The following is a 12357-nucleotide window of genomic DNA, read 5'->3' on the forward strand; positions in this document are numbered from 1 at the left end:
TTTTCCTCATGGGGCCACTGTGTTAACTGAATATGGTAATACATGAGAAGCCTCCAGCACAGTATCTGGCACATAAGAAGTATTTAGTTAGATAGCCTCAACCACCAGAGGGCAGACAGCAGAAGCAGGAAAAACTACAATCCTGCAGCCTGTGGAATGAAAACCACATTTACAGAAAGATAGACAAGATGAAAAGGCAGAGGGCTATATACCAGATGAAGGAACAGGATAAAACCCCAGAAAAACAACTAAATGAAGTGGAGATAGGCAACCTTCCAGAAAAAGAATTCAGAATAATGATAGTGAAGATGATCCAGGACCTCGGAATAAGAATGGAGGCAAAGATTGAGAAGATGCAAGAAATGATTAACAAAGACCTAGAAGAATTAAAGAACAAACAAACAGAGATGACCAATACAATAACTGAAATGAAAACTACACTAGAAGGAATCAATAGCAGAATAACCGAGGCAGAAGAATGCATAAGTGACCTGGAAGACAGAATGGTGGAATTCACTGCTGCAGAACAAACTAAAGAAAAAAGAATGAAAAGAAATGAAGACAGCCTAAGAGACCTCTGGAACAACATTAAACGCAACAACATTCACATTATAGGGGTCCCAGAAGGAGAAGAGAGAGGGAAAGGACCAGAGAAAACATTTGAAGAGATTATAGTCGAAAACTTCACTAACATGGGAAAGGAAATAGCCACCCAAGTCCAGGAAGCACAGAGAGTCCCATACAGGATAAACCCAAGGAGAAACATGCCGAGACACATAGTAATCAAATTGGCAAAAATTAAAGACAAAGAAAAATTATTGAAAGCAGCAAGGGAAAAACGACAAATAACATACAAGGGAACTCCCATAAGGTTAACAGCTGATTTCTCAGCAGAAACTCTACAAGTCAGAAGGGAGTGGCATGATATACTTAAAGTGATGAAAGGGAAGAACCTACAACCAAGATTACTCTACCGGCAAGGATCTCATTCAGATTTGATGGAGAAATCAAAAGCTTTACAGACAAGCAAAAGCTAAGAGAATTCAGCACCACCAAACCAGCTCTACAACAAATGCTAAAGGAACTTCTCTAAGTGGGAAACACAAGAGAAGAAAAGGACCTACAAAAACAAACCCAAAACAATTAAGAAAATGGTCATAGGAACATACATATCGATAATTACCTTAAACGTGAATGGATTAAATGCTCCAACCAAAAGACACAGGCTTGCTGAATGGATACAAAAACAAGACCCATATATATGCTGTCTACAAGAGACCCACTTTAGACCTAGGGACACATACAGACTGAAAGTGAGGGGATGGAAAAAGATATTCCATGCAAATGGAAATCAAAAGAAAGCTGGAGTAGCTATACTCATATCAGATAAAATAGACTTTAAAATAAAGAATGTTACAAGAGACAAGGAAGGACACTACATAATGATCAAGGGATCAATCCAAGAAGAAGATATAACAATTATAAATATATATGCACCCAACATAGGAGCACCTCAATACATAAGGCAACTGCTAACAGCTCTAAAAGAGGAAGTCGACAGTAACACAATAATAGTGGGGGACTTTAACACCTCACTTACACTAATGGACAGATCATCCAAACAGAAAATAAATAAGGAAACAGAAGCTTTAAATGACACAATAGACCAGAGAGATTTAATTGATATTTATAGGACATTCCATCCAAAAACAGCAGATTACACATTCTTCTCAAGTGCGCACAGAACATTCTCCAGGATAGATCACATCTTGGGTCCCAAATCAAGCCTCAGTAAATTTAAGAAAACTGAAATCATATCAAGCATCTTTTCTGACCACAATGCTATGAGATTAGAAATGAATTACAGGGAAAAAAACGTAAAAAACACAAACACATGGAGGCTAAACAATACGTTACTAAATAACCAAGAGATCACTGAAGAAATCAAAGAGGAAATAAAAAAATACCTAGAGACAAATGACAATGAAAACACGACGACCCAAAACCTATGGGATGCAGCAAAAGCAGTTCTAAGAGGGAAGTTTATAGCTATACAGGCCTACCTAAAGAAACAAGAATTATTTAATAAATATTAGCTAATATTATATAATTACAGCTATTATAATAATAATTCAATAATACTCCAATTATTATTATAACATCTAATGTTCATAATAATTATTAATAATAACATTATTATTATTATTGGATTTTAGGAATATTTTTATCTCTTTAAATTTTTAACTGTTTTTGCATCACTTTTAAATCAAAAAGCAATTACAAGTTTGGTACAATTTTTATTTAATCCTTAATTAGACTTTTAAATGTTGCCTTTTTTTGCTCTTCATTTATTCTTCCATTTATTTAATAAATTTTCATTGCTATCCTGTGCCAACTAAAGCATGTCACTTGCCATCCGGCTCTACAAGGATTAGGTCAATGGCCGCTGCAGTCACTGACCTTCAACAGACCCTGAAAGGAATTCAGCGGGGAGATCAGGAATGAGGCACTTTGTGCTCTGGGGAAACTGACAGAACAGGCCTTCAGATAGTTAGATATTTTCAGGAGGAAACTTTATGAACTCAATTTCTTGCATTTCCTCATACTTAGAAAAGCAATAAAATCATTTAGGGAGACATCTGTTCCTCGTGACTAGCAGCAGCCTTCTACTGAGATGGGGGATTGATTGCACATACCCCCTTCACCAAATCATATATATACTGACCTCCCCCACTATCTCTTCAGAGCAGTTTCTCAGAGCTATCTGAGACGCTGTCTCCTGGGCTATAGTCCTCAGTAAGTCCCCGAATAAAAGTGAACTCACAGCTCTCACACTGTGCATTTTTTGTTTGGTTGACACCGGCTATATGCCAGATTGTAAAAATATTACTACCGTGAACATTCTTGTTTATAATTTTTCCCACATCTTGTATTATCTCTCAAGATAGGTTTCTAAAGGGGAATTACTCCATCATTATGGATGTCTCTTTAGAGAAGTTTGGCTGTTAAGGGGCAAGAAACCTGGAACAGTAACCGAAGGGAGTTGTGAGGAGAGTGCTGTGGAATATTCACATGCTCCTGGGAATGATTCACTGGAGAGTGAGTTTATCAGTCACAGTCCAACCAGCAAAAGAGAAGCCTCTCTCAATATTTAAAACAGAGGAAAATTAATCCAGGGAATTGGTTTTAAGGTGATGGAAACACTGACAGGCCAAACCAGGGACAGCGAGACAACTGGTAATTATCAACAGCAGAAAACTGCTACCATCTCCCCATGGAAGGGACAAAGGAGCTCAGTGGCTGGGGTTACCTGGCCAGGAACCAAAGGGGCCCTGGAGTTACGGGGGGACATGCAGCTCTTGGAAGAGATGTTATCTGAGGCACAGAGAGAGGGGGTCCTCTGGCTCTCCTTCCACTCCCCAATCTCTTGCCAGTGTCTCTCTTTGGTTGATCCCAGTCAGAGCCAGCTGTCGAAAGAGTGTGGGAATTTCAGCTTGCAGTAACTGTAGCACTGGGAACCAGGGCCAGTAGGGAAGAGAGAGGAGTGGCTTTCGAGACAAGCGGAGAGAGATGGGTAATCAGGGATGGAGAAGGCATTACCAAAGAAGTAAAATCCTTGGGAAGGTGAGATGCTATAGGATCTAGGGCACATGTGGAAATTCTCCCTGTCAAGAAAAGGGACACTTTTTCAATTGTAACAGGAGAAAAAAAAAAGGAGAATGTGGGTGCAGGGGTAGATAGACCCATAGATAAAATGTTAAGAAACTGGAGAGTTCCTTTCTGATGCTTCTGTTGTTACAATGAGTTATGACACAATGGTTCTGAGAGAGGAAATGTATAATGCGGGTGTTAATAGGAGGAATGGGGAGTCTCTGAGAGTGGAAAAGGGAGCCAATCAGAGGAATGTGTTGTATTAAGAGTCTAATTGAGGTTTAAAGTATTAATTTAAAGGGAAGCCAGTGTAATTACTGAGAGAATATCTCTAGCAGTGTTTATCTTCTGGACACACGCACAGAGAAGAAGATGGTTGAATTCTTCCAGTGTTGGAGTATATGCCAGGCAAATGTGACGGCGGGAGAGAGTGCCGGTATATTTTCTAGGTTCTGATTACAATAAATGAGCTATGTGAAGGCTGCTTTGATTCACGGATGCTGTCAGTTAAAAGTTTAAGGTCAAGGCTCTTGACAATATCTATTTCAGAGGAAAATCTGACATCTTCTATTGCCCTATTCCGAAATTGAAATGCTTTTGGGAGTCCAAATCTGGGAATGTACACATAGACGCACATGAATCTCACATACAGTAGTCAGTCTCTTCTTTTCTACACGGGGAGTTCAGTGTCGGTCCAGGGTTGTCTGTGACTCAATGCAGAAGACTCTCTAATCCTATCTTCCACTGCAGGACCACTTGGCTCCCACTTAAACTTCTGTTCTTCAAATTTTCCCTCATCAGTGCAGAGGTGATACTTTCCTCTTCTACCTGCTTTTTGTGGGCAGATTGTGTTTTCCAGAGTGAACAACAACAATACCTCCCATCCCTCATTCTCTTCTGTAGTGTGACCACCACCACTTCCCCATCAAGAAGGGAAGCCCAATTCCTGTCCATCTGGATTTGGGTTGGCTTTTGGGAATTACTTGCAATGAATAAAATGGTTCTATGTTCTAAGATTTGGTCTGAAGAAGCTTTGCAGCTTGGAATGCTCACTCTCCAGATGCTCCCCCTCAGGATGCCCCCTCCTGGACTCCAGGCACCAGCGAGAAGCCCAAGCCACATGGGTGGGCCACTTGGAGACGCTCTGTTGACAGGCCCAGCTGAGCTCAGCCTTTGGGTCATCCTTGCCCAGAAGCCAGACTTGTAAATGAAGAAGCCTCCAGATGATTTCAGCCCTCAGCTATTTGAATCACCCTTAGCTGCTTTATTTGGAAAAAAAAAAATTGGATGTCTGCTAAGGCCCCAGGCCTTGTGGATCAGAGAAAACCCCTTCCACTATGCCGTGTTCAAATTCCCGATCACAGAATCCATGAGCATTAAAAAAAAGTGGGGGCTGGGGGGTTGTTGTTTTACATCCCTGAGTCTGGGGTGGTTTGTTACACAACAAGAGATAGCTGTGATACTTTCCTATTTTTCTCACTTTGTTCAGAATCTATACCCATTATGTAAATATCTTTTAAAAAAAATATACTTCTTTCTCTTTACCACACCTGCATCCCTGCAGGCGTGGACTGTTCCAAGGAAGCAATGCCCTCTCCACTCCCACTGCACTGGGGCAAGTATGTGCATGGGTGAATAATTACATAGTTGGTTGTTTCTATTTATGTAAACTAGATTCCTCAATAGGTCTCTACAGTTTATATGTCCATAGATATAGTACTTTCCAAAAATGTTACAGCATTGCACTCCTCCAGGTAAAGAATGAATGGCTGTTTATCCATACCTTTCAGAGCACTAAGTTATTTTAATTTTTGCATTTTAGCGACTGAACAATGGCATCTAAAACTGGTGTGTGGATTGAATGAATACGTTAAAGTAAGGGGGTCTCTCTGGCACTTGCCGCCCGCGTGTTGGTAGAAATCCCAGAGTTCCGCGCGTCGGAGGCCCTTCTGCCGCGGCTGCCATTGCAGAGCAGCAGCCATGGCTCTGCGCTACCCATGGCCTTGGGCCTCAACAAGGGCCACAAGGTGACCAAGGACGTGAGCAAGCCGAGGCACAGACGCCGCCGCTGGCGCCTCACCAAGCACACCAAGTTCGTGCGGGACATGATCCGGGAGGTGTGCTGCTTCACCCCTCATGAGCGGCGGGCCGTGGAGCTGCTCACGGTCTCCAAGGACAAGCGGGCCCTCAAGTTCGTCAAGAAAAGGGTGGGGACACACATCCATACCAAGAGAAAGAGAGAAGAGCTGAGCAATGCCCTGGCCGCCATGAGGAAGGCGGCAGCCAAAAAGGACTGAGCCCTTACCCTCTGTGCACAATAAAACTTTTTCAGAAAAAAAAAAAGAAAAAGATAAAGTAAGGGCTTGAGCTGTTGCAATCTGTCAATGAGATAAATGTTAAAAGATTAAAACACTAGACAAAATATTGAGTTGATAGTTAACAGAAAATGTTTCAACAACTTGATTAGACACAAATCTTCAGCACTGTATTATAGTGTTCAAAGATCACTAGATCAGAAAGCTATCTAGTATTTTAGCAGACATTTCATTTACGAAGGTGTTATGGGTTTGTTTCCCCTCAAAATATGTTGATGCGCTGGCCCCCAGTATCTGTGAATATGACCTTATTTGGAAATGGGGTCTTTGCCAAGGTAATCAAGTTAAAATGAGATCATTAGGGTGGGCCCAATCCAATATGACTGTACGCTTCTAAAAAGGGGAAATTTGGACACAGAGACTTATATACACAGAGAATGCCATGTGAACATGAATCAGAGGTTGGGGTGATACATCTACAAGCCAAGGAACAACAAAGATTGCCAGCAAAGCACCAGAAGCTAGGAGAGAAACATGAAACAGATTCTCCCTCACAGCTCTCAGAAGGAACCAACCTCACTGACATCTTGATCTCAGACTTCTAGACTCCAAAACTGTGAGAAAATAAAGTTCTGTTGTCCTAAGGTTTGTACCCAGTTTTTGGTACTTTATTATGACAGCCCCAGGAAACTAATGCAGAAGGAAAACTAAAATATCAATGAATGGTTCTTCTCTTTGTTATTTTCCAGGATAGAAAGTTTTAGGAAAGGAAGAGCTGAGTTATCTGTTCCCATTACAGGCAAGTAAGGAGCAGTAACAAGGATTTTATAGGAAGTTTGAAAACCAATTTTCTCAGAGTTGTGAAAACGGCAATTTTTTGAGCAATAATTTTTTCCCTCTTGAGCTCAATCCAACCCAGAAGCTTCCCGCTCCAATCAAAAGTTAATTTTAGGGGCTTCCCTGGTGGTGCAGTGGTTAAGAATCCGCCTGCCAACACAGGGGACACAGGTTCGAGCCCTGGTCCGGGAAGATCCCACATGCCGCGGAGCAACTAAGCCCGTGCGCCGCAACTACTGAGGCTGTGCTCTAGAGCCCGTGAGCCACAACTACTGAGCCCATGTGCCACAACTACTGAAGCCCGCGCGTCTAGAGCCTGTGCTCTGCAACAAGAGAAGCCACCGCAGTGAGAAGCCCGCGCAGTGCAACGAAGAGTAGCCTCCGCACACTGCAACTAGAGAAAGCCCACGTGCAGCAACGAAGACCCAACGCAGCCAAAAGAAAAAAAAAAGTTGATTTTAAATCTCAAACACAGACAATGTAATCAACGTGTTTAGAAAAAAGGGAAGAAGTACAGGGAAGGTTTGGTTGCTTCTTAGGTGAGCAAATGCATCCTGATCTTATGTAAGAGAGATCAAAAATTGCTTCTCTTTTATCACTTAGTACACTGCATAATATTTAATTAATTATTCATAAATATGCTTTGAAAAGAATTGTTTCTATTTCTTTGGGGCTTGCAATTTTACAATTTGAAGTGGATTGGAGGAGACTTTCAGGCTGTCCTAGGTTTTTGTGTGTGTAATACTTCATACATATGAAGGAATATATGTAACATATGTCTAAGCTTCGAAACATAATAATAAAATAATTATCTGTGAGCCTATTGTCCCACTGAAGAAGTTGAGCTTGACTAAGACCATTGTAGCTCCCTGTGTGTTACCGCTCTGATCCTACAACCATCTCCTGGCTCCCTCACCACCGCCCCCCAACCCCCCCACGCCCCCCCACCCCCGCTGCCATCCCCAAACCAGGCTGACATTGAAAACACAGTAATTTCTATACCTAGTCATCTGTTTATTGTTGCTGCCACTATGCCACTGCAGCCTTTGTACCCTGTGAAATGAAACCCCAAGCGTGGCTTCTCCAGCTCCCTAAACCCTTAGACCTCTGGGTAACAACTTTTTTTTTCAAAATGTTCCCAGATTGTTTTTTATCACAATCATATTTGCAGATTTACTGTAAAGGGAACTTGGAGTCTGTTTTTGATGTTTATCTCAATAGTTATCAGAGCATCTGTTGAATAATAAAAGAATTTGTCTGGTCTTTGTCCCTGGTTCCTGGGAGAGAGCTTCTAAACCCTTGGATATGCCCACTTTTAACACAGAAGTGTCTTTGTTATTCATGCTGAGTCTCTGGGATCACACTTGAGTTTATGATAACGAGGTGACTCATGGTGGATTCCTAGACAGTTTCAAGGTGGGGCTGGCCATGCCAGAAAGACCAACTTTGTATTTAGAGAATTGGAGCTTTCAGCCAAGTGATATCAGCCTGACCTCCTGACTTTCAAGGAATAGAAGGAGCTAGAGACTGAGTTCTACCACGTGGCCAATGACTCAATCAATCGTGCCCAAGTAATGAAGTTCCAATTAAAAAATCTGGACACCAAGCTCTGGTGAGATTCCTGGTTGGTGAACACATCAATGCATCAAATGGGTAATGCATTCTGCTTCCTTGGAAGAGAATACAGAAGCTCTGTATTCAGGCCCTCCCAAACCTTGCCCTATGTGTCTCTCCATTTTTATCTTTCATATAAATAAAACTGTAATTGTAAGTATGGCACCTTCCTGAGTTCTGTAAGTCATTCTAGCAAATTACTGAACCTGAGGTGGTCACGGAATCCCTGAATTTTTAGCCAGTTGGTCAGAAGTGTGGGTAACCTGGAGACTCCTGAACTTGTGGCTGACATCAGAAGTGAGGGCAGTCTTCTTGGGAATGATGCCCTTAACCTATGGAGTCTGCACTAACTCTGGGTAGTTAGTATCAGAATTGCAGTGCAGTATTGCAGCATCTAGTTTGTAGCTTGTTGCAGAACAGACACTCATTAGGTTAATCAGACTTTTTTGCTAAAGAGAATTAACTTTTATTTTGAAACATACCATATCCTCTCTGGGTATCGTCAATAATTGGAATACGTCCTCTGCAAAGGAATTCATCACCTTGATCAATTAGAGCTTCCTTCACTGCCTCATATCCATGTAAGACCACAGTGATCTGGGATCCAAGGTACAGAGTGTAAACGGGGCCATACTCTTTGGCCAGCTGGAAAGAGATGCAAGTGGTTGTAAGGGCTATTGTGAAATCTCTCAATTGGAGGCTTCAGTGGAAATTAAGTAATGATTCACATGTAGCTTAGACTTTGCTCCATTAATTTCCTTTCAGGAATTTAACCTGCGGTGCAGTCATGGATTCATTCTTTCCTTCATCTATACATGCAACAATTGAGCAAATATTTACTAAGCACATATATTGTGTCAGACACTGTGCCAGGAACCCTCATGGAACTTAGAATCTAGTGGAAGTTAACAGGCAGTAAATAGCCGAACAAACTACATTTGCAATAGAAACTGAGCATAATTCTATGAAAGCGATAAAGAATGTACTATGTTGGATGATAATGGGAAAACAATAAAATAGATGAGGAATCTATGAGGAGGTAACATTTAAGGTAAAACTAAAGATGAGAAGGAAGCAGCCAGGATAAGGGCCAGAAGGAGAGCTCACTACACAGGTATTAAAAAGGATGAAATCTATATATTTATGATAGCATTGTGCCAAGAGGGAAAATAGAGTGCTACAACATCTGACAGCTAGGGGTGTTTTCAAATGTATTTTACAACCGTGCAGTTAAATTCAAAGCAGCCATTTGAAATTACTTGAGGATGTACAATTGTGCAGAAACATGTTCAAGTTCTAAATTAAATTGTTGAAAAATAAAATTATGTTTAAAAATCCGTTAGGGAATTCCCTGGTGGCCCACTGCTTAGGACTCCGTGCTTTCACTGTCAAGGATGCGGGTTCGAGTGCTGGTTGAGGAACTAAGATCCTCCTGCAAACTGCGCGGAGCGGCCAAAAATTAAAAAAAAAAAATCCATTTGTTAAAAAATCCATTTGTATATTATAATCCTCCATTTTTTATTTATGATGATTATTTCTAAGAAGAAAAACTTGACACCTTTTTTTCTTTTTGCCTTTTTTTTTTTTTTAACTTAAATGGTAGAGAATTTTGCCATTTTGTACCTCTTTTCTCTGTCCCAGGAAAATGAAACTTACTTCCTTTGTTCCCTTTGAATGAGTGTCTCTCTATATTTTGGGGCACAAAATGCCAGGTCCTCCTCTCCCAACCTCACCCTCAGCTGATGACTTTGCTCCCTATTTCACAGAGATAATAGAAATAACCAGAAGAGAATGTCCATATGCTTCTACCGTAGCATCTACTTGTTTACCTGAATCTGTGCCCATGTACATAGTTTTCTGTTAATATAAATGACTCTCCATGCTCCTAAAAAAGGCCCAATTCTCCAACTTGTGCACTGGATTCTAGTCCTTTCCAGCTATGGCAACATGACTTTCCTCTTTACAGCAAAATTGAGCAACATCACCCTATTTTCCCCCTTCCCTAGACCCTGGCCACCACCATTCTGCTCCCTACAAGTTTGACCCTTTTAGAGTCCACATTCTGAGTGCATACAGTATTTGTCCTTCTGTGTCTGGCTTATATAACTTAGGATAATATCCTCCAGGTTCATCCATGTTGTTGTAAATGGCAGGATTTCCTTCTTTTTTAAGGATAAATAATACTCCTGTGTGTGCATCATATTTTCTTTATTCATCCATCAGAGGACAGTAATTAGGGTTGTTCTGGAGAATATATGCTTGCACAATGAACTCATTGAGATAATACTTTTTCCCAAAGAATACTTCCAAAGGAGTGAATGTCAGTCAGGGTAGCAGAGCTGGGCTGTGTCTGAGCAAGATGTGGGGATCACTCTTTAGAAGGAGGATCACAAAGTATCCCACAGATTAGTATAAAATAGTAATAATAATATAAAAGGACATTTATTACATTTGCTTGGCTTGCCTTTCGGTTAAGTGTTACACGCAGAGGGGACTGGAAGCCTTTCAGTCAAAGTATGTTCTGACTTCAGAATTTTCCCATTCACTAGAATTCAACCCGTATCTCAGGTCAGGTCAACACACCTCACTACCTGCTCTAAAGTGATCCAATCCAGAAAAAAAAAAAAAGATATCTGTCTTGTAATACAGAAATAGACACCCCAAAGTGTCCTAGTGGTGAGTTAAAACTAAGAAAGCTTGAAGATGACATGAAGATAACCTGAAGATGACCCCCCCTTACCTGGAGATGACCAGACTCTAATGAAACCCCCTTACCTTGGAGAGAGATGCAGGGACGTCCTTGAGGTTTAGTTGCATCAGATTCCCAATGATGGGAAGGGGAGCTGGACCAGGGGGAAGCCTTCCCGCTTTGTGACTTTTCTTCCACACAAAAAGGAAAACCAGGCAAGTGACACAAATCACAAGAGCAAGAGTAGTGATTTCCAGCAGTGCCATCTCAGCTACTCGATGTTGGTAACTGTCTGGATTGCTTGTTAGCGAAGTCTTGTACACACCCGGGGTACGACCTGCCAGCCAAAGGCTGGTCTGAGTTCTTGGACTTGGGAAAAAAAACAACCTGGAATTGGTTTTGGCCGTATTTACCTTCCTGAAGCTTCAGATTAGGGAGGATTCATATTTTTCCTACCTCTCGTTCACAAAATCTGCAACTTTTGATTTTTTAAGCCTCTCCATTACATGTACTATTTCCTTTTAGCACTAATGATTCATTAACTATAAAGCTGCGGGATTAAGAGGTACAAACTATTAGGTATAAAATAAACTACAAGGATATATTGTATAACATGGGGAATATAGCCAATATTTTACAATAACTATAAAGAGTACAACTTTTAAGAAATTTTTCTAAAGATTTTTTTTTTGGATGTGGACCAGTTCTAAAGTCTTTATTGAATTTGTTACAATATTGCTTCTGTTTTATGTTTTGGTTTTTTGGCCACAAGGCATATGGGATCTTAGCTCCCTGACCAGGGTTCAAACCCACACCCCCTGCAGTGGAAGGCAAAGTCTTAACCACTGGACCACCAGGGAAGTCCCTAACCTTTAAAATTTGTGAATCACTATATTGTACATCTGTAACTTAAATAATATTGTACAGCAATTGTACTTCAATAAATAATTTTTGTAAAGCTAACAAAAAGGGCTTCCCTAGTGGCTCAGTGGTTAAGAATCCACCTGCCAATTCAGGGGACACGGGTTCAATCCCTGGTCTGGGAAGATCCCACATGCCGTGGAGCAACTGAGCCCGTGAGCCACAACTACTGAAGCCCGCACGCCTAGAGCCTGTACTCTGCAACAAGAGAAGCCACCACAGTGAGAAGCCCGTGCACCGCAACCAAGAGTAGCCCCCCACCCCCCGACCACAGCTAGAGAAAGCCCGCACGTAGCAATGAAGAACCAACGCAGCAAAAAAAAAATAAAT

The 12357-nt window shown here is 41.3% G+C and overlaps 1 protein-coding gene and 1 pseudogene across 1 annotated transcript in view; one reads left to right on the forward strand and one right to left on the reverse strand.

The window, feature by feature from the left end:
• LOC137767383 (cytochrome P450 2C23-like) overlaps positions 1–11470 on the reverse strand; it is a 33706-nt gene extending 22236 nt beyond the window's left edge. The window contains exons 1-2 of the mRNA XM_068548361.1: positions 11193–11470; positions 8900–9062 (exon numbers count right to left, since the gene is read on the reverse strand). Coding sequence (XP_068404462.1) covers positions 8900–9062; positions 11193–11372 — 343 coding nt within the window. The 5' untranslated portion in view covers positions 11373–11470. The remainder of the gene's footprint in view (positions 1–8899; positions 9063–11192) is intronic.
• Positions 5632–5948, forward strand: LOC137767384 (large ribosomal subunit protein eL36 pseudogene; annotated as a pseudogene).
• Positions 11471–12357: the final 887 nt, after the last annotated feature.

Source organism: Eschrichtius robustus, chromosome 7 (genome assembly GCF_028021215.1).
Source record: "Eschrichtius robustus isolate mEscRob2 chromosome 7, mEscRob2.pri, whole genome shotgun sequence".
Classification (NCBI taxonomy): domain Eukaryota; kingdom Metazoa; phylum Chordata; class Mammalia; order Artiodactyla; family Eschrichtiidae; genus Eschrichtius; species Eschrichtius robustus.